The sequence below is a fragment of the Brienomyrus brachyistius genome, unplaced genomic scaffold, assembly GCF_023856365.1.
Source record: "Brienomyrus brachyistius isolate T26 unplaced genomic scaffold, BBRACH_0.4 scaffold53, whole genome shotgun sequence".
Classification (NCBI taxonomy): Eukaryota; Metazoa; Chordata; class Actinopteri; order Osteoglossiformes; family Mormyridae; genus Brienomyrus; species Brienomyrus brachyistius.
In genome coordinates, this window is record NW_026042328.1 from 1,573,337 (window position 1) to 1,599,535 (window position 26,199).

Sequence of the window (26,199 nt, forward strand, 5' to 3'; positions counted from 1 at the left end):
ATCCATTGGCCTCTGTGGCAGATGGATGATGCTGTCAGTGTCCTTTTAGCACCATGCGTGCGTGCGTGGCTGCGTGTGTGGCTGCGTGCGTGCCTGCGCGCGTGCCTGCGAGCGCGTGTGCCTGCGCGCTTTAAAGATGGTGCTAAACAACTGCGCAGGAGATATGCGCCTTGTGTTCACTTTGCAACTTTGACTTTGCTGGTTATTGTTCCTCCTGTGAAATTTGCCTCAAGCTGAAAGCTCGAGGATGAACAGCCCAAATAATCGCCCCCATGGGGCTCCGTAGGACAGGATGGACTAACTCATCCTTGTGATTGTAATTAAGCACCCCCCCTACCGCCTTGATTGATCAGTTGATTAATTGTATAATGCAAAGGTCGCTAAACCGGTACGACTCGCTTTTTCTATTTAGAACCCTGTCTGTTTTAAGAAAGTATGTTGTATTCCCATCACATGAATATTTAGCTCTTTAGTATGTTCATTATTAACCAAGACTTCTGAGTGCTTGTGTGTTATTTCACAATGAAGCATTGTACATTTTGAATCTTTCTAATAATAATACAATATTAAGCAGTGGATGCCCACAACTTAATTTTAAATTCTGTGTTGTCTGGAACAAATCCCGGTACAACCTTGAGCACTGGAGCTCCATCGGATTTTAGCTCCGTTTTTAGTGATGTGAAGATGGATGGAATCGGTGGAAGGCGCCCTGCACAGAGGCTTGTGGTACCGCAGCTCGTTTGACTGCTTATTCCACTGACTATTTCAGTGTTGCTGCTGCCTCATCTTTAAAATAAGATCTCTGTATGCCTGCTGTCGGAGACCTGAGCTTCCTTCTGAGGTGCCGTGTATCTGCCTGTTGGTGTGCAGTACCCATTGTCTTCTCGCTTCCCAACTGTGCTGTATTGACAAGCATTGCCTCAGCCCAGAAATGCACAAAGTAGCTTTCTCAGTATGTTTTAAGCGTTTATTGGGCTCCCACATAACCCCTCCTCGGCACCCTACCAACTCTCTGTCTGCTGTTCACTGCTCTTGAATTCTTCTTTCTTAACTAGCTGTTTCTTGTGTTTCTATACAGACAGCCCCCGGGTTAAAAACACCTGGCTTACGGACAGGGCTGGGTACCGAACTTCTGTACTTTTGTGGTACTGACTGAAATGCTCCAATCCAATCGAGGATCACATTTTTTTTTATAAATTTTTTTTCGGTGCAAAATTCTGATACCGAAACCGTAAATTTCAGCATCTGCGAGCAAACGAACATGTAGCATACTTGTGTAAAAGTCGCTGGTGATTGGCTGTGTAATGTAATGTCACACAAACACGTCATAGAGGCTTGGAGGGAAAACGTTTACACAAACTTGTGAACTAGTTTGTGTGTGCTTTCATTTGTCACGTAGTGTAAAAAATGTTTAAGAAATCAAAAGTGTGGCTCCACAGGGGCCCAGGCAGGGGGGGAGAGAGAGAGAGAGAGAGTGTGTGTGTGTGTGTGTGTGTGTGTGTGTGTGTGTGTGTGTGTGTGTGTGTGTGTGTGTGTGTGTGTGTGTGTGTGTGTGTGTGTGTGTGTGTGAGAGGTCATCGGAGGTACAGTTGTGGAGGCGTTTACAGTGATCACTTGCTGATTGCTTGACCACAAGCACCTGCACTAACATGGAAGTCACACAAGTGCAGCAAAAAGAGAGTAGATGCCATTATTTTTGTACCTCAATAAGACTGAATAGCGTTTGCCTGAGTCTCCAGCCGCTGCCGCCGGTGAAACTCGCCAGCGTTTATTAGCAGGATAACGTCACCATCCTTTTTTTATTCCGTGAAAAATGAAAGATCAATCTGCTGGCCACATTTATTTATGAATTATACACATGCGCACGTATTTCAACCATTTCACACACTCACACAAGTAAGGGATAATGCCAAGGTGTCCTGTTATATAGAATTAATGGCGCTGCCATACGGAGTGGAGTTTTCCTCCGAGTTCGTAGCTGTCCCAATTTGAAGTTAATAGCCACCTGCCAGCCAATCAGAAAATAGCATTTGTTGCTTGTGATTCTGCTGAAAGCATGTTATTACATGGATACGCACAAAAACAGAGTGCATACAAGGTGCAAGTGGCCGAGCAGGATGTGATGAATGCAGTAGGCGGGGCTGCAAAGTGTCACGCATTGACCGTGAGACACAGGCTTCGCCCCTAACATGGAATCGCTCTCCAGACTTCAGATGGAACTTCTGTATTCTGAATCTGTATCGAAATCAAGGTATCGGTCTGGGACAGCCCTACTTACGGACAACTCGTACTCATGAGTGTACCATCATAAAGCATATTATATTCAAATTTTAAGTGAAATACGATCATTCGTAATAACAAGCACACGCAGTACTTTGTGACGCCTGTAAAACCATTGCCCGGTTTCCGCTATTTGTCTGCTCAAGGTACAATAACATATGTAGTAACTATTATCGTCATTTTATTATTGTTATTTACAGTACTATTCTTCCGACTTTGCTACAAATTCAATTTGCAGGTAGACTTAGGGAGCGGGTCGCATTTGTGATTCGTGCAGGTAGACTTAGGGAGCGGGTCGCATTTGTGATTCGTGCAGGTAGACTTAGGGAGCGGGTCGCATTTGTGATTCGTGCAGGTAGACTTAGGGAGCGGGTCGCATTCGTGATTCGTGCAGGTAGACTTAGGGAGCGGGTCGCATTCGTGGTTCGTGCAGGTAGACTTAGGGAGCGGGTCGCATGCGTGATTCGTGCAGGTAGACTTAGGGAGCGGGTCGCATTCGTGATTCGTGCAGGTAGACTTAGGGAGCGGGTCGCATGCGTGATTCGTGCAGGTAGACTTAGGGAGCGGGTCGCATTCGTGATTCGTGCAGGTAGACTTAGGGAGCGGGTCGCATGCGTGATTCGTGCAGGTAGACTTGGGGAGCGGGTTGCATTCATGATTCGTGCAGGTAGACTTAGGGAGCGGGTCGCATTTGTGATTCGTGCAGGTAGACTTGTATCGCCGTTTCAGGCTTGGTCTCTTACTACATTCTCCTTAGTGATGTTTGTCTTTTTTGTGCTTCCCTACAGTATCTTGCACTATCATCAGACGTTTCACCCAGTAACACTCATACCTAAGTTGGCTCGCTGACTCTATGCTCCCCAGCTGTTTTATACACTCACCTGATCACCTGCTTGGACATGCAAATACCAGCCAGCAGGTGGCACCAGGTGAAGCATCAAAATTGGGGGAAATGTCAGCCAGTCACGTGGCGGCAGGTCAAGCATAAGAATGAGGGGAACGTGATATAATTGCCTTTGACCATGGCATGGCTAATGGTGCCCGGTTTGGGGGTTTGTCTTTCAGAAACTGCTCGTCTCCTGGGACTCCTAGGAGTTTATGCATGATGTGGCAAAAAACAGAAAAGATGCGGCGAGTGGCATTTCTGTGGGTAGAAACGCCGTGTTGGTGAGAGACGGGTCTGAGCAGACAGACAGGCTCCGGCAACTCTGTACAGCAGTGGTGAGCAGAAGAGCATTTCTGTGGGTAGAAACGGCGTGTTGGTGAGAGACGGGTCTGAGCAGACAGACAGGCTCCGGCAACTCTGTACAGCAGTGGTGAGCAGAAGAGCATTTCTGTGGGTAGAAACGGCGTGTTGGTGAGAGACGGGTCTGAGCAGACAGGCAGGCTCCGGTAACTCTGTACAGCAGTGGTGAGCAGAAGAGCATTTCTGTGGGTAGAAACGGCGTGTTGGTGAGAGACGGGTCTGAGCAGACAGACAGGCTCCGGTAACTCTGTACAGCAGTGGTGAGCAGAAGAGCTTTTCTGTGGGTAGAAACGCCGTGTTGGTGAGAGACGTGTCTGAGCAGACAGACAGGCTCCGGTAACTCTGTACAGCAGTGGTGAGCAGAAGAGCATTTCTGTGCGTAGAAACGGCGTGTTGGTGAGAGACGGGTCTGAGCAGACAGACAGGCTCCGGTAACTCTGTACAGCAGTGGTGAGCAGAAGAGCATTTCTGAATGGCCAACACCTCTAAGCGTGAGCTGGATGTGCAGCTACGACAGAAACCACATCAGCCAAGCACAGAACTCTTAGGCTACCGTGAGCACCAGCCCACCAAACCGGGACAGTTAAAGACCGGCAGAGTGTAGCCTGGTCTGATGAATGTCTGATTCTGCTGCGGCATGCAGATGGTAGGGTGAGGATTTGGCGTAGACGGCTTGAGTACTTTTGCATCCCTTTGTGGCTGCAGTTTGCCCAGTTTCTGACTGATACCTCCAGCAGGAAAACTCTCCATGTGACAAAGCACAAGTCGTCACTGACCGGTTTCCTGAGCTTGACAATGAGTTCAGCCTCGCAGCTCCCCAGATCTGAATTTAATGCGGAGCTTTTAGGCTGCAGTGGGACATGAGATTCACAGCATGAATGTGCGTCCAGGAAATCTGCAGCAATTATGCGATGCAGTCATGTCGGCAAGGAGCAGAATCTCTATGGATGTTTCCAGCCTGTTGTGGGAGCAGTGTGGTGACCCATCTGGCCAATGAGTATGTACTTGTCTCATTAGCTGCCTTACTTTGTTTTGGACCTGCCAGAGCCTAAATCTGATTGGTTAATTGATGCACGTCCTTCATGGTGACTGGAGGTGATTGGCTGGCTGACTGGTGGTCAGTCATGGAGGCTAAAGCTGGTTGGGTGATGAGAAAATACGTAAACACTGAAAGAGCTGTCTTGGCTGCATTATGTGAGTCCTGACCTTTGCATCCTCCTGTATATGACAGATCAGAACCAAGGGGGGCATGATGGGTCATGTGAGCTTTACTTTCTAAGTGAAGACCAAGGCACTCATCTGGAAACGAAGTTTTCGGCTGAGAGCAGAAAAGGACAGTAAGAATAGGCTGCAGAGAATGTGACGGCCTTGGCCAGAGAGCGCCTGGCATTGATGAATGTGCTGCGGAGGAGCGTTTCTGCTGCCGAGCAAACAGCCTCCTTTCTCTGCTCCACCTCACCTTTTTAAGTAGGAGCTCTAATCTAAAGCAAACCCAACTGCAGAATTAGCTGTCAGCCAGGAGCCACTGTGATTACATATGAAGGCACATGGTCTCCTGCCTCTAATCAGACTACAGCTGCTTTATGTAGTATGTGGGAGTCAGAGGGCAATTCGCCGAGTGACTGTGGCCAGCACAGGGTGAGTGACTTTGTAGCGGCTCGACGTTTCTTGTTAAATTTGGAAGTTTGGAGGAGCACAAATATAAGCAGGACTTGACAAATGGATGCTTATTTGCTGTTTCACTTGAGTGATTGAACAGTTGAATGTTGCGGGTTGGGAAGTCAGTACGTCCAAAACTATGCATGGCCTCTCATTCTGGGGCTGTATTTGCTGAGTGGCTCAGGCACCAGCTCACGGGTATAAATGCTCGTGACGGGACTGGCCGCCTGCATCGGCCACGGGGTCGACTCACCGCAGAGATCTGTCTCCCTTTAGATATTAACGGGTTATGGGTCACGCTGTCAGCCCCCTTACAGGAAAAACAAGATACATTTTCACTTCGGCAGAGATGCTCATTATAGGAAAATAATGAAGCAGATGATGGCGAAAAAGTGGGAAAGGCCAAACAGCTGAAGTTACAATGGTTTTGCTCTCTTTGCTGTAGTTAGTTAATTGGTTCAGGCATGCTTGAAAAAAAAAACCACACGTTTGATGTGGTGAACAATACAAGTGGCTGTTGTTGATGTAGATGATGTTGCTATTGATGATATTATTAGACTGGAAAGAAAATGAGCACCGAGATTGCTGCCGTGTGTCGCCAGGTACATGGCCCCCGAGGTCCTGGACGACTCTATCAACATGAAGCACTTCGAGTCGTTCAAGAGGGCCGATATCTACGCCATGGGCCTGGTGTTCTGGGAGATCGCCCGCCGCTGCTCCATCGGAGGTGCCCGCCGCCTCCTCGCCCTCTGCCCTCTGCGTTATCGCTGTCGGCCTCTTGGCTTTTTTCACGAACGTCTTCTGCCTGATTCTCAGGCATTCACGAAGACTACCAGCTACCCTACTACGACCTGGTGCAGTCAGACCCCTCGGTGGAGGAAATGAGGAAGGTGGTTTGTGATCAGAAGCTGCGACCCAACATCCCCAACAGGTGGCAGAGCTGTGAGGTAAGTGTCCTGCCCTTCAGCGCTCTCCAGCGCCCTCTGGAGAGCAGTGCCACGCCTGCGGGCCCCTGGAGCCGAGCCGGCCGGGCCCCGGAACACGTGCACCAGGCTCACCCACCTCCTCTTATCGACAGCCCTTTATCCTATGGAATCATTAGAGCTAATTTGCAGTCATAAAACTCCATAATCTAATCTTCCACTGTGAGATTACAATAGCAGCCTGTCTGCTTAAGCACAAGCTCTGTTTGATTACTCTGAAGATCTGAGTATTAAAAGGATGCGCTCTGCCCCCCCTCTCTCACCCCTCTCTTTGTGTATCTCTTGTGGAAACTGCTGTGGAAAATCACCGAATCGAATTAACTCAACGCTGAATTCGATACGGGGAAACAATCTGAGAGAGTAACTCACATTGCAGTTGCTATGCCAGGCCTGCGGGGGCGTCGCTGCTCATGGATATTTTGTCAGAGCTGCTGACTTTGGTGTGTCATTGAACAAATGATTCTGCGTTTACCTGTTGTACAAGTACAGGAACTGGTACATTGGAATGTGTCGGCCTTTGCATGTCCTGTCGTGCTTTAAGATGCACAGACACAGAGGTGAGAGGTAGGCTGGCCGTCTGAGTGCTGGCCCATCTGTCTGGATCCCCTGGACGAATCAGTCACTCGCCGGCTCCCCCAGGTCTCCCATCTGGGCCAGAGGGCAGGATGTCGCGCGCGGCTTTGCCTTGATGCGAGAGCGGCTCCTGCTTACCGTGTGCCTCTTGGGATTTTTGCGTGTCTCTCTGTGGTTCTGATGCTGCGCTCTGTCACTTGAGGGATAAAAAGCCAGCTACACGTTCAGACCGCTCTCCTGCTCGTAGGCCGGCTGCTGCACTCGCATTCCGGCTCTGATCAGATCTCAGCCGCCTTTTGTTTACTGTTGGTTCCTTGCATTGTGCCATAAAGGGATGTGATTTATGCCGCTTTGCTTTTTTTCACTTATTGATGGTTAAATGTTTATTTTAGTAATAATTTGAATTTAAGATGTTTTAGCCTCTGTTTGCTATGTAGGGCAGCATTTCCCAACTCTGTTCTCTGGGAGACCCACAGACATTTTTGCTCCCTCCCAGCACCCTGTCAGGTGGTCCGCCCTCCTGGAGCTGCGAGGGAGCAAAAATGTCTGTGGGTCCCACAGAGAACCGAGTTGGGAAATGCTCCCCTACATAGCAAACGGGGGCTAAAACATCTTAAATTCAAATTATTACTAAAATAAACATTTGCTGTTGGTTGCCGTGCGTGATGCTGTTGGTTGCCGTGCGTGATGCTGTTGGTTGCCGTGCGTGATGCTGTTGGTTGCCGTGCGTGATGCTGTTGGTTGCCGTGCGTGATGCTGTTGGTTGCCGTGCGTGACTGCGTATCCTGTGCCCCCCAGGCCCTGCGCGTTATGGCCAAGATCATGAGGGAGTGCTGGTATGCCAGCGGAGCCGCTCGCCTCACCGCCCTGCGCATCAAGAAGTCGCTGTCCCAGCTCAGCCAGCAGGAGGGCATCAAGATGTAGAGCCCCCCCCCCCCCCCCCCCAGCCTGCTGCCTTTCCCTTCCTTCAGTCCCAGCGCCGCCCCCTTCTCACTGTCACTTCACGCCCGAGAGGATGCTAGTTCTACCTCGCCGAGGTGACAGCAGGTCGCATCCCACAGCACCCCCTGCTGGTTCTGCATAGGACGATAGCTCCCTGTTGAACTCTGTGCTGAGACACTACCCCCCCTTCCCCGATGAACATACACAGGGCAGCCCAGTCAAACTGGGAGATGGAGGAGCAAGAAAGGCCTGCTCTTAACATCAGAGGGATGTGGGGGGCAGAGAAGCTCAGAGCTGTATTACCTACGAATGAAACGAACCAGATGTTGTTTTGAATCTCTTTATTATCAGGTACCCTGAATAAGCATTTCTCCTTCCTGTCTGCCTGGGAGAGAGGGGGGGTCCATCTTTAGTTACTCCCCCTCTTTGTTGTTAATTTGACAGATGACTATTTCTTACAATTGTGTTTTCATACAAAAACTGGACATGACCTCATTCAGTCTTGGCAAACATGCTATGACATATGCAATATTATACAGTATGTGTGTGTATGTGCATGCATGTAGTGTATACATGCCTGTCTGTCACGCATGTACACCTCCATGTGGACACAGACACACACGTGCACATACATATGCACGCATATACGCCGGTATATTTATATATATATATGTAGTTACTGCAGTCTCAGTACGACCATGCCTTCCAAACCAGGTCTTACCAGAAAGTGCCATCGCTGTGAATGGGTCCCGTCTGTCTGTAGCCAATCAGCATGAGGGGCCTGCACACACGCTCGCGTCGGTCACTGGAGACCCAGAGGGTCGGGCGGCTGGGAGCAGGGCGGGGCTACAAACCGCAGCCCCGCCCTCTAGCCCCCACCTCAGCACAGGCAGCCACCCGGGACACTTCAGGGTCCTGATCTCTTCTGTTCACACACACTCGCGCACAAACACACACCCACACACACACACACACACACCCTATGCTGTAGTGCCTCTGCACGCACACTGGGAAGCATTAACTCCTCCTCACACACTCTGCTCTCTGTTCTTCCTCTCTTTCACACTCTCTGTCTCCACACACGTGTGTATCCATGGCGTGGCAAGTGGTATGTTTTATTCAAATATAGCAAGTGGACATTTTACTAAGCCATAGGTTTGTCAGCATTTTGTGGCAATTTTTCTATAAGAATGCAGATTTAAAAATTGCTGTTACAGACGGACTGCTGCACAGTGAATCTGAGCATGTCTTACGGGACCAATATTGGTTTGATCTGGTTAATCATCATTAGAAGCGTATAGATTTGGCCGCCACACTCTGTCAAAAGGAGGTAAGGAGCAGCTTTTGGCCAGATGCAGTGGATCCTGTTCAGTACATCCCCATATTACCACACGGCTTGTATGCTGGTAGGTGCAGCGGAAGATTTTTTTTTCATTGATTTGCAAAATAATTTATTTCTACATTTTCTATATAACGTTGTATTCAAATATATATATGTGTGTATGTATGTATATGTGTAATGTGTGTGTGTGTGTGTGTGTGTGTGTGTGATTTTACTCAGACTACATGTTTGTGTCATGTATGTAACTTGGACAATGCTAATTTCTTTTCATCATAACTGTTTGTTCTGCTCCTGGCCTCCTTAGCAATAAGTGCCCTTTCCGCGAGCCTGTTCCAGCTAGCGTGTGTGGTAACATGGTTTGGTGCAGACTGAGGTGTGAGACGCTTTCCGCCCAGCGGTTTGAGCCAATGCTACAGCAGTCTTCCCTACAGCCCTGTGGCAGGTCATTCTGGAAATGGGAGGGGGCGGCGCCCTCTGCAATTGGGTAGGAGGGGGCACAAAACTGTGAGATGCAGGTTCACCTCTGGGTCTAAAGCACAACACATGCCTGTACCTCTCACCAGCCCATAACTCTGACCCAAAATCGGCACCAGGTTGTCCTGTTTTGACCAAAAAGAACTTGCCCTAGGAATATGATGTGCCATGCAAACAGTATGTGATTGTATCCTATTACATGTTAATACTGTAAATTATTCAAGTACATTTAAAGAGAAGTTGTGCATAGGAAATTGTGTGCGTGGAGCAGTTCAAGCTGCACGTTTTAACAGCATTTGGCATTTAAACGGGAATCTGTAGGAAGTGCGCAAAGGACATGGAATTAGGCAATGCTGCTATAAAAATACGCCGTCAGCAATGGGAATGAAAACGACAGGATTGCAGAGAGAAAGCCAGTGGCAAAGTAGGACACATTCTCTGGGACCATTGTGACGGTGTTATGGTGACGCGGTCATCGTCACCTGGTCATTTTGACGGTGTTATGGTGACGCGGTCATCGTCACCTGGTCATTTTGACAGTGTTATGGTGACGTGGTCATCGTCACCTGGTCATTTTGACGGTGTTATGGTGACACGGTCATCGTGACCTAGTCATTTTGACGGTGTTATGGTGACGCGGTCATCGTCACCTGGTCATTTTGTTGTACAATGCATTAGTGTAAAATCACCAGCAGCCTTTTCTTTTCCAAATCAAGGAAAGTGAGCTGAAGGGTACACGGCCCCCGGATGGGGTAGTTGCTCCCCGGTTGGGGTACACACCCTCCGGTTGGGGTACACGCCCTCCGGTTGGGGTACACGCCCTCCGGTTGGGGTACACATGGCCTGGTGCCCCTTGCTCACTCCCAGGTACCTGTGGCCGCAGCAGCCAAAACTTTTCAATCTGCACTGTTGCTCCTCCAATTCCTGCTCGAGGGCTCGAGGGCAGTCAGTGGCCTGTGTATCCCCACCTTCCCTCGGTCCTGCGGCTGTGCGGCTAAGTCTGCGGAGCCTGCAGTCAGCGGCCAGTGCGAGTGGCCTGTGTATCCCCGCCCTCCATGTGCCCCAGGGGCTGTGCGGCTAAGTCTGCGGAGCCTGCAGTCAGCGGCCAGTGCGAGTGCCCTGTGTATCCCCGCCCTCCATGTGCCCCAGGGGCTGTGCGGCTAGCTCACTAGGGCACAGCTTGCTTCATGCCAGCTATGGTGCTTATTTGCAAACTCTGTGTGGCTGCGGCAGTGAAACCATTGTGCACCAATAGAGGAAAAGCTTTATTACATTTTTAGTGCCTGAGTTTAACTATTTTAATTATTTTAATGGATCTTTTTTCACCAAGAATGATAACACTGCATGTTATTGATTTCCGTTTGCATTAACTTTTTTTTCTAAGTATATTATGAAATGAAAATGAACTTAAAAAATGAAATTGTTAAAAGAGATGCATAGTCTGAAGAATAATGAAACATACCTCCTCTCTTAAAGACCAATGTGTTCTTACCTCTGTGTACAGAATGTGTTTATTTTACCTCCCAATTTGCTATTTTGTTTCTATGAAATATTCAGTTGAAGATACATACTCTGTCAGTGGTACTCACAATGTATTGTGTTTGTATTGTGCCCATATTGTAGCAAGTAATTACATTACTTTTTTCATCGGTCTATATTTGTTTTTTTTTTGTCATAATTGTGATGTGTAAAGGATGGCGAAAGCTGTTCTATGTTTTTCTTCCCCAGAACAGTGCATTAAAAATGCCTTGTACAGTATCTATATTTTATTTTGGATTTAATGATCAGGTGGGCGGCACCCCGAACTGATCCCTGCTACGGACCTGATCGGTCTCCTTTATTTCTAAATGTTTTACCTTTTGACTTTTTGTAGGATGTACAAAAAGGTTGAACAATCAGCATAGGAAAGTTTGACGCTTATGTTAAGTTCTAACATAGTCCAGTTACGTGAATAAAAAGATGTTTCCCTATTCTGCAGTTTGTGTCTCTGTCAGGTTACCCATCACTGACTAACCTGGGCATGTCTGTTCGCTCGCCGCAAGTTAAGATGACGACGCTGGATTTGGGCGCCTGTGATCGCTGTGAGCGCGTGTTTCTTTCGGGCTCTTTGCCCGGCGCATTTCCCACGGCTTACCTGCATGTGCATCAGGCGTCCAGCTGCGAGCCAGAAGCGCATTTCCGTTTCAGTACCAATCGTGCTCCCGATGCTGCGGCGTCTGTGGTATCATGCATCCTCACCCGTTCGCTGGAATCGCTGCCTTGGCTTTGGTTGATGGAGAGTGAACATAGATCTCTGACGAGTGAGTGAGTGACAGACTGAGACAGACGGGCAGAGAGACGGTGTGTATCGCTGTATTCCCACAGTCGGGATATACACTCGCAAACAAGGTGCATATTATCAGTGCGCCCAACAGACTCAAATAAAACATTTACTGCTATGTGGCGAGATTTCAAATTCTCTCTAATTGCCATATACAATATAAAGATCATCTGGGATTTTTCATTCGTTTTGCAAAAGGCTCATTGCACATTCGTATCTGAGCTTTGCGTTTCAACCCCCCTCAGAATTGTACCCCGACTTCTCGCTATCTGTTATTGCTCTGTGTGTATGTCTGCTGGAGTCCTACTCCAGATGTTAGTGATAAGGTGTGGGATGTGTAATGATGTGTGGTATTGCTTGCCGAGAGAGGGTGCTGTTGTGCATGATTTGGCAGGGACTCTGTACATCTTGCCGCAGACAAATGACAGTTTATATGTATATGATCAAACTAAATCTTCCCGTGGTCAAATTGTGATTAGCTTAAAGCCAAGCGACAGGCCCAATTGCAGTGTCGAAGAAGCTTATCTTCTTTATCTTCATTTTAGTGTGTTTTCACATTGCATTTTCTCAAAATGCTTTGCATTATCCATGCTGAAAGTGTTTTAAGGTAATCTTTTAAGTAATATATTATTATTTAAGTATGCAGGTTACTCACAGTGTGCTGATAGTTCATAGATCTTTAGAGGACAAACCAGTGGTTGAATATGCAGTGCTGTAGTCCGTACTCTGCCTATGTGTACAGGTATAATGTCATTTTATATTTACTTTTTGTAGTATACAGCAGATCTAGCATTGTGCAAAGTAAAGGCTCAGATTGAGATGCACTGGAGTTTATGTCATTTGTGTTACTCCACAACACTGCATAGTCCGGTGCCTAAGCAGCCCCCTGAGAGGTGGCTTTGGGTTCTTGGGTGTTTCCCCTTCACTAAGAGAGAGTGTCATGTGACTCATGTAATTTCCTCTGCTAATTGATATTTGTTCTTCGTTATTGTATAATTATATAAACATGCACACACCTCCAGATGTTGCCGATTCTTGCATAATGTGGCTGGGGGAAGAAGGAACATCCCCCTTACATGTAGAAATCTCTGCCGACCCGCTGCTGTTACCGCCCTTCGGAGAGTCCCTGCCGACCCCTTTGCCGTTACCGCTCTTCGGAGAGTCCCTGCCGACCCCTCTGCCGTTACCGCCCTTCGGAGAGTCCCTGCCGACCCCTCTGCCGTTACCGCCCTTCGGAGAGTCCCTGCCGACCCCTCTGCCGTTACCGCCCTTCGGAGAGTCCCTGCCGACCCCTCTCGCGTTACCGCCCTTCGGAGAGTCCCTGCCGACCCCTCTGCCGTTACCGCCCTTCGGAGAGTCCCTGCCGACCCCTCTCGCGTTACCGCCCTTCGGAGAGTCCCTGCCGACCCCTCTGCCGTTACCGCCCTTCGGAGAGTCCCTGCCGACCCCTCTGCCGTTACCGCCCTTCGGAGAGTCCCTGCCGACCCCTCTGCCGTTACCGCCCTTCGGAGAGTCCCTGCCGACCCCTCTGCCGTTACCGCCCTTCGGAGAGTCCCTGCCGACCCCTCTGCCGTTACCGCCCTTCGGAGAGTCCCTGCCGACCCCTCTGCCGTTACCGCCCTTCGGAGAGTCCCTGCCGACCCCTCTGCCGTTACCGCCCTTCGGAGAGTCCCTGCCGACCCCTCTGCCGTTACCGCCCTTCGGAGAGTCCCTGCCGACCCCTCTCGCGTTACCGCCCTTCGGAGAGTCCCTGCCGACCCCTCTGCCGTTACCGCCCTTCGGAGAGTCCCTGCCGACCCCTCTGCCGTTACCGCCCTTCGGAGAGTCCCTGCCGACCCCTCTGCCGTTACCGCCCTTCGGAGAGTCCCTGCCGACCCCTCTCGCGTTACCGCCCTTCGGAGAGTCCCTGCCGACCCCTCTCGCGTTACCGCCCTTCGGAGAGTCCCTGCCGACCCCTCTGCCGTTACCGCCCTTCGGAGAGTCCCTGCCGACCCCTCTCGCGTTACCGCCCTTCGGAAAGTCCCTGCCGACCCCTCTGCCGTTACCGCCCTTCGGAGAGTCCCTGCCGACCCCTCTGCCGTTACCGCCCTTCGGAGAGTCCCTGCCGACCCCTCTGCCGTTACCGCCCTTCGGAGAGTCCCTGCCGACCCCTCTGCCGTTACCGCCCTTCGGAGAGTCCCTGCCGACCCCTCTGCCGTTACCGCCCTTCGGAGAGTCCCTGCCGACCCCTCTGCCGTTACCGCCCTTCGGAGAGTCCCTGCCGACCCCTCTGCCGTTACCGCCCTTCGGAGAGTCCCTGCCGACCCCTCTCGCGTTACCGCCCTTCGGAGAGTCCCTGCCGACCCCTCTGCCGTTACCGCCCTTCGGAGAGTCCCTGCCGACCCCTCTGCCGTTACCGCCCTTCGGAGAGTCCCTGCCGACCCCTCTGCCGTTACCGCCCTTCGGAGAGTCCCTGCCGACCCCTCTCGCGTTACCGCCCTTCGGAGAGTCCCTGCCGACCCCTCTCGCGTTACCGCCCTTCGGAGAGTCCCTGCCGACCCCTCTGCCGTTACCGCCCTTCAGGGACTCTCTGATGTGCTGTCAGTATGCCTGCTTCTATACCATCCCTGTTCCCTGCTGCTCCAGCATAAACAACACTGTTCACACTAATTCTGTCATCAAAGAGAACAAACAGCAGTCAGCTCCCACATCTGCTCCCACTTGGTACTGTGGCTGTGAAGCTAAGGCTTATCTCCACCCATGACATTCGAGAGAGAAGACCAGTATGGCCGCATGTAGACTGGAACAGTAGGACCTCAGTATGAATGCGGTTCGGCTAGAAGCCCTCGAGAGTGTATGGCTGTATGATGGAGGTCTGCGTGTCTGGAGCCGCTGGTACTGACCCTGCCGCTGCCTTCTCCAGTGATATACCTATTTATAGTTCATTGTTCCTTCCCCGGTTGGGGACTTGCAGCCCTGTTACATCACACGAGTGGCTTCCCGCGTCGCCGGCCTCTTGGAGGCACCATAGGACGTGTCTGCTCTACAGGGCCGTGATCCAGAAATGAAATCGGCACCTGACACTTGTTTGTTTTGCGAGGGCATCCCAGGAGGGTAATTAACGCGCCTTGCGAGGGTCACGCCAGGCGGCGGCAGAAAGCCCTGAGAGGAAAGTGCACTGCGTTTCTGCTCAGCGGCGGTAAATAAAACATCACCTTTCCTAGCCGTCGCTCAATCTTCATGCTGCTTCTTAAAGATGACCTTCGCCCGGGTAGACTAACCGGGTGTGACCTGCTGTAGATCAGCTTTATCGCTCTTCCCTGAGAGATCCTCCCGGTCACACTGTTGCCTCTGGCTCTCTTCTCAGAGCTGCAGTGGGGAATCTCTGCACTTGAAGGGCGTTGCTGGTGGCTTTCGAACCCCAGCGTTAAACTGAATCCACCGCCTCACAGCCCTGTTCCTCCGAGCACAAAGCTGGTGTGTGGCACTGCTACATGCATGTTAATAAAGTTAATTTAACCCCAAGCCGTTTACCAAGTTAACACTTTTTATATATATATATATATATATATATATATATATATATATATATATATATATATATATATATATATATATATATATATATATATATATATATATATATATATATATATATATACACACACACACCACCTGCCCCTTTTGTCCCTCCTTGATGTTCCAAATGCCCTTCGCAATCATGCAAAATCCCGATCATGAAAAATTAAGTTCTTTTCTAGCACCTGCCCCTCAAATGCTGCATGCATCAGTGCACCTGGGCATTACACTGAAGAGACCACAGGGATGGGTCCCGCTGAGAGGGGACAGTAGGGCAATAAACACACTGAATTTGCCCCACGATGGTCTCAAGGCTTCCGCTGATTTTTGTGTTATAATGGGCGCTTTAATCCTTGACAGGTGAAAAATGTGTTTCATTACGGAAGGGTAATGGTACCAGGGCGAGTTCACACGTCCCGGGCGGCTCTCCGGGGCACGGGACGCGTCCTAATCCTGCGCCGGCTGCTTCCTGTTGCCTTTCAGGGCAAACAAGCTGCAGGTTTCGCTCCTGGCTGCGATTCCCGCTTCTCGTCTTCAGAGCTCCTCCGCAGGTGAGTTAGCAGCAAGCATGCAGTGCATTCTTTTGTCGTCGTCTTTATTTGGGTGTCGAAAACAAAAGCTCACCAGCTCTATACATCTTACCGATGGCAATAACAAAGCTGAAATATTGATCAAACTCAAATGAAGAATGATGCCTTTGTTAGAATTGCTTTTTTGCAGTACAACAGCATTTATTTTAATATTTTTCGGATGTGCTTTTTAGCGTTAGCCACTGGGCAGAACGGCTGCCGCTGGCCCTCATGTCCTGCGGATAGCATGCTGCTGTTCTGCAACCCTGTCCCTGAACAGAGAGCCTCATTCACGCTCAAGGTGAGGATGAGGTGAGTCAGCACTCGGTCACGTTTCCCGACAGCTCCTCCGCTGGAGCCCATCTGCTGCCAGGAAACACCTGCTTCGTGCTGTACGTGGAGATGATGAGCCAGGGGTGAGGGGTCCATGATCCGGGGGAGGTAGGGGCCACATGCCTCTGAAGCTACTTGATGGAAAGTTTGTGTGATGCAACAGCATCCGCGCAGTGAAAGACCGAACATCTGCGCAGTGCGTGGAAATGTTCAAGCTTCCTGTGTTTTTATTGTCGTCTCGAATCCAGTCATGGTTTAACTGTAAGCTTTGGAGAGAGGAAAAAACTGAAATGTTGTTCAAATGCTGAACACCTCATGGAAATGGTAGGAATGGAGGTGGGTCAGGCAACTGTACCCCCGTTAGCTTACCAGTCTCCCACAGAGCCGCCTGGTGCCCCCCCTCCAGTTCAGAAGACCAGTTCTTCAGTGCCCGTCATGAGCATGGGCACGTTTCAGCAGGGGCAGAACCATGCCCGGAGGTACGCCAGCACGCTTTGTGCAAAAGCCCTCAGGTGCCCTTGGAAAGGCCTGTATCCTCGCTGAATCTTGCAGTTTTGCTAGGTGGTTTGCTAAATTGGCTTAAGTGCAATTCAGGGTATTGAGAGTAGCTAATGAGAATGTTTGCTTGCAATCTTCTGTCCCTGCACTGGGCCATCTGAAGCATTATGTTAGCGGACCTCTCACATGCGCTCTCCGAATGGGTCTCCTGGGCCGGAATGCGTATTAACTGGGCACCTCTGTGATAAATCCAAAATCCTATATATCATGTTTAACCAGTGGCCTGTACTGCGAAGCGGGGTTACCAGCTTATTGAGGTAACTTGCCGAATTTAAGGTAGTCTGGGCGAAATGTTAAACGAATATGAAGTCCATTTAAGCTGTGGTACCTTAAATCCAACAAGTTACCCCGATTAGCCAGTAACCCCACTTCGTATTACAGGCAAACTGAGAAAACCAGTTAACCCTCTGGAGTCTGAGGCCTCTCAGCCACTGTCAGGGTAGTCTGACATGCCTTGGCATTTAAAAATATTTCACCTATCTAAAAAACATTTACTACATTTATTACATTTATTACATGTGCTTTTATTTAGCGCAAACTCAGCACCAATAATCTGAGACCACTTAGAATGTTATTTTTTGTTAAAATCAACTTTAAACATATACTTTTCAAAAACCTATTTTCAGACATGCTGGGAAATTGTAAAAATCACATTACAGACATTTTTAGCCAAGACTTTTGAGCTCTGAAGCTTATAGACACAGTAAAATGTACTAGATCCATTTTTCCCATACGGTATGTCGATTTTATGTCACAGCGTTAGTTTTACGAAGTCTTATTTACTCCCCGTAAAACAGTTTATTTCAACTTTATTTCGATCACAGCTGATAATATGACAGGGTTTCACATGTCATTATCTCACAATCCCCCAGCTCTTAGGCTACCTTTCAGAGATGAAATATCGGCGCCACTTCACAATAAGGCACCCCATATAAAGGGGTATGAATGGTTTATAATCTGGTAATTAATTAGGTTGTAACATTTTTGTTAAATTTAAAAATGAATAATTTACAGTTATAACAGTTTTCTTTTTATTAGTGAGTTACTACCATTTGTGCCCTTGAGAGGTAAAGTGGACTATCCCACATTTTTGACCCCTTTTATTGATTTTCAATTGGATAAGTTATCTAAGTCATACCTCTGTGCTACCTATGATATATATCAATTGTAGGGTCTAGTCATACTGATTTTTTTTTTTTAATTTTTCAACTTTGGAGCTCATTTCCTGAAAACTTTGTTTTTGTGGGTTAGCCCACTTTACCTCTCAAGGGCACATTTACAAGTGGCAAAAAGGAGCCTTATTGTAAAGTGGTGCTGAAATATCTTCTCAGAATAGTAGTCGCAGCTCAATGAGACTATATGTTAAATAGAAGAAAAATCTAATGGATGATGGAGTATGAATGCAGATTGTAGCGTAACTGCTTCACGCAAATGCAGTGGTATGTAAAGCGAGAAAACATTACCATTAACCTGAATAGTTTAATAGTCGGTATTTTAGTGCAGTCCGTTAAAACACTTCGCACCGTAACACTTGTGCTTTCTGCCTGAGGTCAGGCGCTGACTTGCATTGGATGCTGCTGCCTCGCGGCTGGAGCAGATCTATCTCAGCTATAAACGCTTTGCTGACGGTTTCGGCTTCTGTGCGTCTTAAAACCAGCTGCGAAAAAAGGGGCAGACAGTTACAGCTCTTGTGGGGAGGTTACTGTGAAAATGCCCAAAATACAGGCATGCTTACCAATTTAACTAACAAATATGAAAAACTCTCGCTTAAATTTCTCAGTTGGGAGACGCGATGGCAGAATGATAGTAACTTTAAAATATTACCATTTATATTTCAATTTCTCAGTGTCAGTACGGTTGGTATTCACTGGTCTTGTACAGGTGCTGTCTGTGAATCTGTTGAGGCGCCCGCAAATTTAAGCCTAAAATGAACCATGAGCGAAAGCACAGGAAAGGCACACAAAGGCATACTTTCTGTGCCACCTGGAGTTCTACTTCGCAATATACGCCAGTTTGTAAAAAGGGCGACTGAGTCTGACAGTTCGTGCAGGGAAGAATATTTCCACATATGGACAGCATCATATTTCACAGGTTTTATAACATGAAAGTGACATAAGTATATCGGCATTAGTACTATTAGTAGTTATGCTTTCTCATTCCCTTAAAAATGATGGTAACATTTTGCGTGGACATAAATACTTCGTAATAACGAATTCAGTGGCTCTTACAGTGAGCCCTACGAGTCTGCCGGCCGGGGCCCGTTGCTCAGACCAGCTTTAACGAGGTTAGTCAGCAATTCTGCAAACTCCTCTGTAAAATATAGGAGTTGTATGGACCAATTATAAAGAATGAATTATGATGCATTATAATTGGTTGAGTATGCAGCATTAAGAACCAACATTTCAAATATTAAGTATGTAGCCCAACTTCTGAAATCCCTGCATTCAGCTGAAATATGGCAATAGCAGCAACACCGGCCTTTGACTAAGATGGCTGTTAGGTTTACAAATATAGTGAATTATTTAGTGCTATGAAGTCATTGCCAGCTTTCTGTTAGGCATAAGATGCTGAGATATTAGTATATGTAAGTAATGCCTTTGATTTATTCCAAGCCCAAGCTGTAGTCTGCTGTAACACCGTGTGGACTAACACTGAATCCCTTATGCACTCATTTTGTGCAGAAGCTGCACAAAGTCTGTTCTGATCTTAAGTGATGTTTGTTCTACAAAGCAAACATGATGTAACATTCCTGCACGGCTGTCTTTTACTGACGGAAAGATGGTTACCGAGGCACATATTAATAGGCACATAAGTGAAGAGGCTGTGGCAGGAGGGGGCCTGAGCTCGCCACATACAGGCATTAGTGCCCCCGGGGGGGGTGCTTGTGTGCTTTAATTACAAGGTGTGGGGAAGTGCTGGGGCAGGCTGTTGGTGGGGGAGGGGTGTCACTATGAGCTGTGAATTCCGGGGGGAGGCAGGTCCTCTGGCAGGGTGATGCACGAGGGGGGCGGGGGTCAGTGCCAAGCCTTCTGCTGGCTTCCTGAGTCAGCTTCACCCCAGTCTGGGAAGCGGATCAGTGTGAGCCTGCTTCCTGAACCCCCCCCCCCCCCCCCTTGGTGCACGTCAGGTCCGCGTTCACCTCCCAGGGCACGGCTGACAGCTCCCCCCCCCGTCTCACTGGGGATGCCATCATTGGTCTGAACATCCCCGGGTGCCGGTTCCCGTCACGCCAACCAGCGGTACGTCAGGAGACAAAAATAGGATCTAAAATTAAGAATACAGCCGCAAAAATTACACTGGAATAAAAGTTTTTTATTAAAGTCGATCTTATCAAATTCTCATCTGTCAGTCATGCGTGTGTCAGATCAGGAAAATACAAGAAAGCACAACAGGAGCAAAGTCTGCTTCGCGATTGTACTTTAATGCAAACAATGTCTGGTGAGGAGCTTCAAAGGGATGAAAGGCTTAGCGTTTCTGCCGGAAATCTCCATTCTGCCAGAAAAAGAGTTCATAACGTTCCGAATTTCAAGAAAATGTGGAGAAAAAGAATCATGAAGCGCAGCTGGTCGCATTCAAGTCTGTATTACAAAGAAGGAAGAGGCAGGGAGCTCAAATGAACACGGACCAGACATACATATGGTGCTAAAGAACAAGAAATGGTCCAATCTGGAAAGAATCTGGGAGAGCATGTGGAGGTCAGTGTGGACATCCGAACCGAAACACAGCATGACTCATATCTATCAGATAAGGAGCCCAGCGATCAAAGTGACCTCTCTGCTCTCAGAAGAACCATCAAACACAGGCAGCAGCTCACCCACGCAGAGCTCCATGCTGTCATAGAAGCGGGGCAGATTTATGAAGGGCGCACTCTGGCAGCGCATTGCAGTGGTGAGCAGATGCGCACACCTGGAACCAGTCCCTGCCACAGACAGGGAGGGGACGGGTCAGCGGGAGTGGGGCTCCAATGATGCTAAATAGCCTCCATGCTTGTAAGCAGGTGGCAGCTTCTTCAGCTGTCCCCTGTACTTAATGAAGGCACATCTATGGCACATCGAACCACCAATGCAGGCTGCCTGATTTCTGGCTGCGCATATCTATGGCACATCGAACCACCAGTGCAGGCTGCCTGATTTCTGGCTGCGCATATCTATGGCACATCGAACCACCAGTGCAGGCTGCCTGATTTCTGGCTGCGCATATCTATGGCACATCGAACCACCAGTGCAGGCTGCCTGATTTCTGGCTGCGCATATCTATGGCACATCGAACCACCAGTGCAGGCTGCCTGATTTCTGGCTGCGCATATCTATGGCACATCGAACCACCAGTGCAGGCTGCCTGATTTCTACCTGCGCATATCTATGGCACATCGAACCACCAGTGCAGGCTGCCTGATTTCTACCTGCGCATATCTATGGCACATCAAACCACCAGTGCAGCCTACCTGATTTCTGCCTGCGCATATCGGCGGCACGTCCAACCACCAATGCAGGCTGCTTAATTTCTGCCTGCGCATATCGGCGGCACATCGAACCACCAATGCAGGCTGCCTGATTTCTGGCTGCGCATATGAGCGTCACATCGAACCACGAGTGCAGGCTGCCTGATTTTTGGCTGCGCATATAGACGGCCCATCCAACCACCAATGCAGGCTGCCTAATTTTGGGCTGCGCATATCGACAGCACATCGAACCACCAATGCAGACTGCCTGATTTCTGGCTACTGGTTGCTTTTTTTGCACAGTCTGTCCAAATGGTATCCGCAGGTATAGGCAGTAAACACAGACAATGTATGTATTTGCATCCTAAATGTATTGACAAGTCCCCCCTAAAGTCGTCTTACAGGCAGCATGAAGGAAGCGGACAGTGGCCGCGCTGACAAACTGTGTCGCTCTCCTGTCAGTGTCGATGGAGACACATCTAAATCACCCCAGCTGAGTAATGGAGGAGAAGGATTTGGTCATTTAGTCGTGATACCAGCTCATCCATCTGCAATGACAGCAGCGGCTGCACCTGGAATTTCGACAGGAGCCTGGACAGCATCTGATGTGGAGAGCCCTCCCCAGGAAGCTGGCCGTGCTCTGATAACGGCACGGAACTGCAGCACCGCATACAGATTTAATCGTCATCCAACAGGGCATGACCACCTTTGAAAAGGAACACTTTTCATTAATGTTTACAGGAATATGCCCATAGTGCGTTTTGTATGATATATATATGCTAAAATGTCAAAGTATAAGAAGAATCTGAAATAGCAGGCCTTACTATTCCTAAAAAAAGCATTTTTTCCTACCCTTGGACCTTGGACAGGAAAGCAAATGAGTGCCAGAGACAGAGAGGCAGGTGCACGGACATAACTGCCTTGCTGTGAATTTGCAGCTTAGTCTGTGTTTGTCTGGGTGATGCACAGCTGGGAATTGCACTGAGCCTGAACTGTAGCTGTACGTTTCTCCGGGGGACCTTACGAATCAGTGTCCTTCACAATTTTGCCCTGTGTTCTGAACACATTAGTCCGTATATCCAGGTGTGCAGACTGCACCGGGGGGGAGGGAGTGTCAGCAGCTGGGGGGGGGACTCCCGATATGCCCCAGACCAAGCCCACTACCAGGTGTTGCCTTGCCTACCATCTCCACCCCCCCCTTTAAAAATGGAACCTGCAATCCTGCACCCCCCCTTCCCCTGGCAGAAGCATAGTCTCTGTGACACCCTGTCAAGGAAGCCATAGCTAATTGATATTGGGCAATAAGTGAGATAGAAAGGCAGTGGGGTGATTTCATTCAATTCAGTTTTATTTGTATGGTGCATTACGTTGCCTCCCTGCCCAAAGCCCTAGTGAATAAGCCTGAGGCCACAGTGAGCATGTGCAGAAGGGAAGGGTAACTCCTGAGGGCTGTCCTGCATCATCTCCTGTGGCTTGTTAAAAAGAACATGGAACACAAACTCAATACTGCAAACCTGCAGTAGTCCGGACCGCCTGCACTGGCAGCTTCACAAGACCCAGGATCCCATGCTTATTGCATAAGAAATATCAACATTTCCCATTTGGAGAAAGCTACTTGTATCCCAGTGGAAACATATACAGCCATGCTAATTATGTTATATATAACTCCACAGAAGTTATACAACTCAACGACTTGTTTGTTTACTGAAAGGTGGCCCAGCACAGAAAATCTCTCATCTGTGCTCAACCTGTCTCAGACGAACGGCAGGGGGTGCTGTCTGCAGAGCTTCATCCATCTCCTTCCTGGCAGAAGGGGGGTGGAGTCCCTACTATCCACCAGATTTAGGGAATTGCACCAAAAACTGTCGCACGGTACTGGTGACATTAAACTACTTACTAACCAGGTAATTGCATGCCTAACGTGGTGAGTCGTTGAAGCCCACCCAGTGCAAATTAAAGTGAAATCCCAGATCTAACGTGGTGTATGACTTCAAATTAACAAATGTTTACACAGGACAGGAAAATGGAGTGACCAACAGTTGGGTTGCAGCAGGAGAGTTCACCAGTAGAACCGTTGAGATCTTCAGCAGGACTGCAGACAGAGATGACAGTGGCAATAAGTGATTATGGCAGCCATAAGGAAACCCTCTCGGGAGACCCCTCTGGGAAGACCCCTTTAGGGAGACCCTCTGGAGAGTTCCTGAGGCTGTGGGGCACTGGGGCCCCTACAGAAGTGGGCCGGCGTCTCCATGTGGGAAGGTCACCTTGTGGCTGTTCAGGTGCCGCGGGGCCTTTCTGATGTGGTCCACAGCACACCGCAGATGGGACAGGTCCCAGGCGAGTGGCAAGGGAAGCAGGAGAGGACACAAAGAGAGCGGCGGAGCACAGAGAATGTGGAATCTCAACTGGGAGGACCGCGTCAAAAACAGAACAGGTTATGCCAAGGAGGGGCAGGTTTAGCGTTGGCATTACTTAGACCCCTTTGTACTGGGACACGTGCCGCAGTATTGGTCTGCTGTGCCCCAATAAAGTCTTACATTCCAGTTTGAACAAGCTCTTATATTTGGCAATGTGTTCATTTATATTGATAACTCACAAAGAACTGATTTTTTTCTAATCCGCAATGTCAAATAAATGCAGTGTAACCCAGATTACAAGCGAAGACATACACCACGTGCTCCGTGTTCGTACACCATGATGCACCCATTACCGTCCGTGCACGCCAGTGTACGCGTCGTAGCTGGCACACTGCGCCGCGCACATTACCGTTCGTGCACGCCAGTGTACGCGTCGTAGCTGGCACACTGCGCCGCGCACATTACCGTCCGTGCACGGCAGTGTAGCATGTGCACCATGGCGCACATATTACCTCATGCAGGCAGCAATCCGTCTGTTGGTGAGCAAAACAAGAATCAGGATTGAGGAACGATAATATGACAGGACTAAAGTAAGTTTGTACGTAATACCAATAATCTTATTTGATTTTGATTTGACTCAGTATGTTGACATCAGTATGGCAGTAGCAGGACTAGCGGGCTAAGCAAGGAAAGCTCAGACAGCACGTTGTATAGCGCATCTCATACATACAGCAGGCATTCAGGAAAAAAATTGTGTGATCTGAGCTTTATGACCAGCAGCGGCTCTGAGGTTTGGGTTGGAGTCATGCCTGTTACTGTGCACAGCTCTGGGCTTACATTCAGTTAGATGCTCGCTAAACAAATATAAGCTGCATATGACCAGTTGAGCCTGGCTTTCTATACTTTATCACAGTCAGTTTAAAACTCTCCTACTTACATTTAAGGTGCTCCATGGCCATGCTCATCACTCTCATTCAATACAGTTGAATCCTGTGTAGTGCCTTTTACAGCCGAGTCATCCTAAGGTGCTCTGGGGGTCTACTGGCTGCCCAACTCCCCTCCTCCCCTCATGTTAATGCTAACATTATTGAAACGGAAAGAGTGGGCTTTCTTGCTGAAAGCAAGGTGTAAACTGTCAAGGTCAAAAGCAAAGTCCATCAGTGAGTCAGTTCTCCACACCGGCCTGTAGTGAAGTAGATTGAAGTCTGCACCCACGATGTTACAGTTCGTAAGTCACAACCACAGTGTCACCCCTGCATGGCACTGAACCAGGACTCCAGCTCAGGTGGTGCCCACCCCGGCTACCATCCGGACATGTGGGAAGTACTCTGTTTTCAGTTTTAAATCCCCAAGTGATGAGCAGAACGTGGTGTCTCAGATTAGCCATCTGCTGACAAGAAACTCCTGAGTCAAAATAACATGAGCTCTAGCTCCTTAGAGAGTCGCCTATAACAAATAATTTCTTACAGAACTGGATGGAAGACGCAACTGTACCTCAGTGCACTGCAATACAATGCACTACAATATGGAACACCACACTACAATATAATGCACTAAAGTGCACTACACTGCAATACAATACAATGCACTACAATACGGAACACCACACTACAAAATAATGCACTAAAGTGCACAACACTGCAATACAGTGCACTACACTGCAATACAATACAATGCACTACAATACAGAACACCACACTACAATATAATACACTAAAGTGCACTACACTGCAATACAGTGCACTACACTGCAATACAATACAATGCACTACAATATGGAACACCACACTACAATATAATGCACTAAAGTGCACTACACTGCAATACAGTGCACTACACTGCAATACAGTGCACTACACTGCTATACAATACAATGCACTACAATACAGAACACCACATTACAATATAATGCACTAAAGTGCACTACACTGCAATACAGTGCACTGCAATACAATACAATGCACTACTGTGCACTATACTACAGTGCTCACTGTGTCAGAGGGGCAGAGAACATCCCCTCAAACAGGATTTGGCTTATGAGTGTGATACCAAAGCTATCAGTATCATAGTGCTTTCAGCAAAACTAATGCTACGAAAATTCCCATGTAGCTTTGCGGGGGACAGCTGTTACGCTTGTGTTCAGTCCCTGAATGCAGCGGGGCCTGTGGTAAGCACCTTCAGGGAGACGATGCAGGCAAGCGTGCATTTCACTCCTCTCAGCTCTGTTTAGGTCATCTGTTCAGAAGTATTATTCAGCTTAGTTTATTCATTTACACATCTCTATAGTAAGTTTTGTATAAAGAATCTAACGACGCAAAGCCCCCGTCGACTGTAACCCTTCTGAAGGACTGTGGCGGCTTTGACACCCCACAGAGCTGAACCGTGTCCACCTCCCTTGGTGAGTAGCTCTGTGGGGAGAATCAACAAAAATACTTCTGAGAAATCCAAAGAAAAGCAGAGCATCCAGCCTAGAATAGGGCAGAACGAGTGTCTCCGTCGCATTGCGAATCTCTTTCAGATCATATTTTAATTATCTTAGGGTGAAACACCCTAAGGGTATGCAG

General features: G+C 48.6%; 1 protein-coding gene and 1 long non-coding RNA gene across 10 annotated transcripts in view; both read left to right on the plus strand.

The window, feature by feature from the left end:
- LOC125723978 (TGF-beta receptor type-1-like) overlaps positions 1 to 9,190 on the plus strand; it is a 36,031-nt gene extending 26,841 nt beyond the window's left edge. For both annotated transcript variants that reach the window (XM_049000795.1, XM_049000796.1), the window contains 3 exons: positions 5,788 to 5,912; positions 6,002 to 6,132; positions 7,540 to 9,190. In XM_049000795.1, coding sequence (XP_048856752.1) covers positions 5,788 to 5,912; positions 6,002 to 6,132; positions 7,540 to 7,665 — 382 coding nt within the window. In that variant the 3' untranslated portion in view covers positions 7,666 to 9,190. The remainder of the gene's footprint in view (positions 1 to 5,787; positions 5,913 to 6,001; positions 6,133 to 7,539) is intronic.
- On the plus strand, positions 2,272 to 5,779 carry LOC125723979 (uncharacterized). 8 transcript variants are annotated; one of them, XR_007387080.1, is made up of 3 exons: positions 2,272 to 2,674; positions 2,714 to 2,869; positions 2,948 to 5,779. It is a non-coding gene; the product is annotated as an uncharacterized LOC125723979 (long non-coding RNA). The 8 variants fall into 8 exon arrangements; XR_007387082.1 differs by having other exon boundaries at positions 2,272 to 2,635; XR_007387085.1 differs by having other exon boundaries at positions 2,272 to 2,635; positions 2,714 to 2,791.
- Positions 9,191 to 26,199: the final 17,009 nt, after the last annotated feature.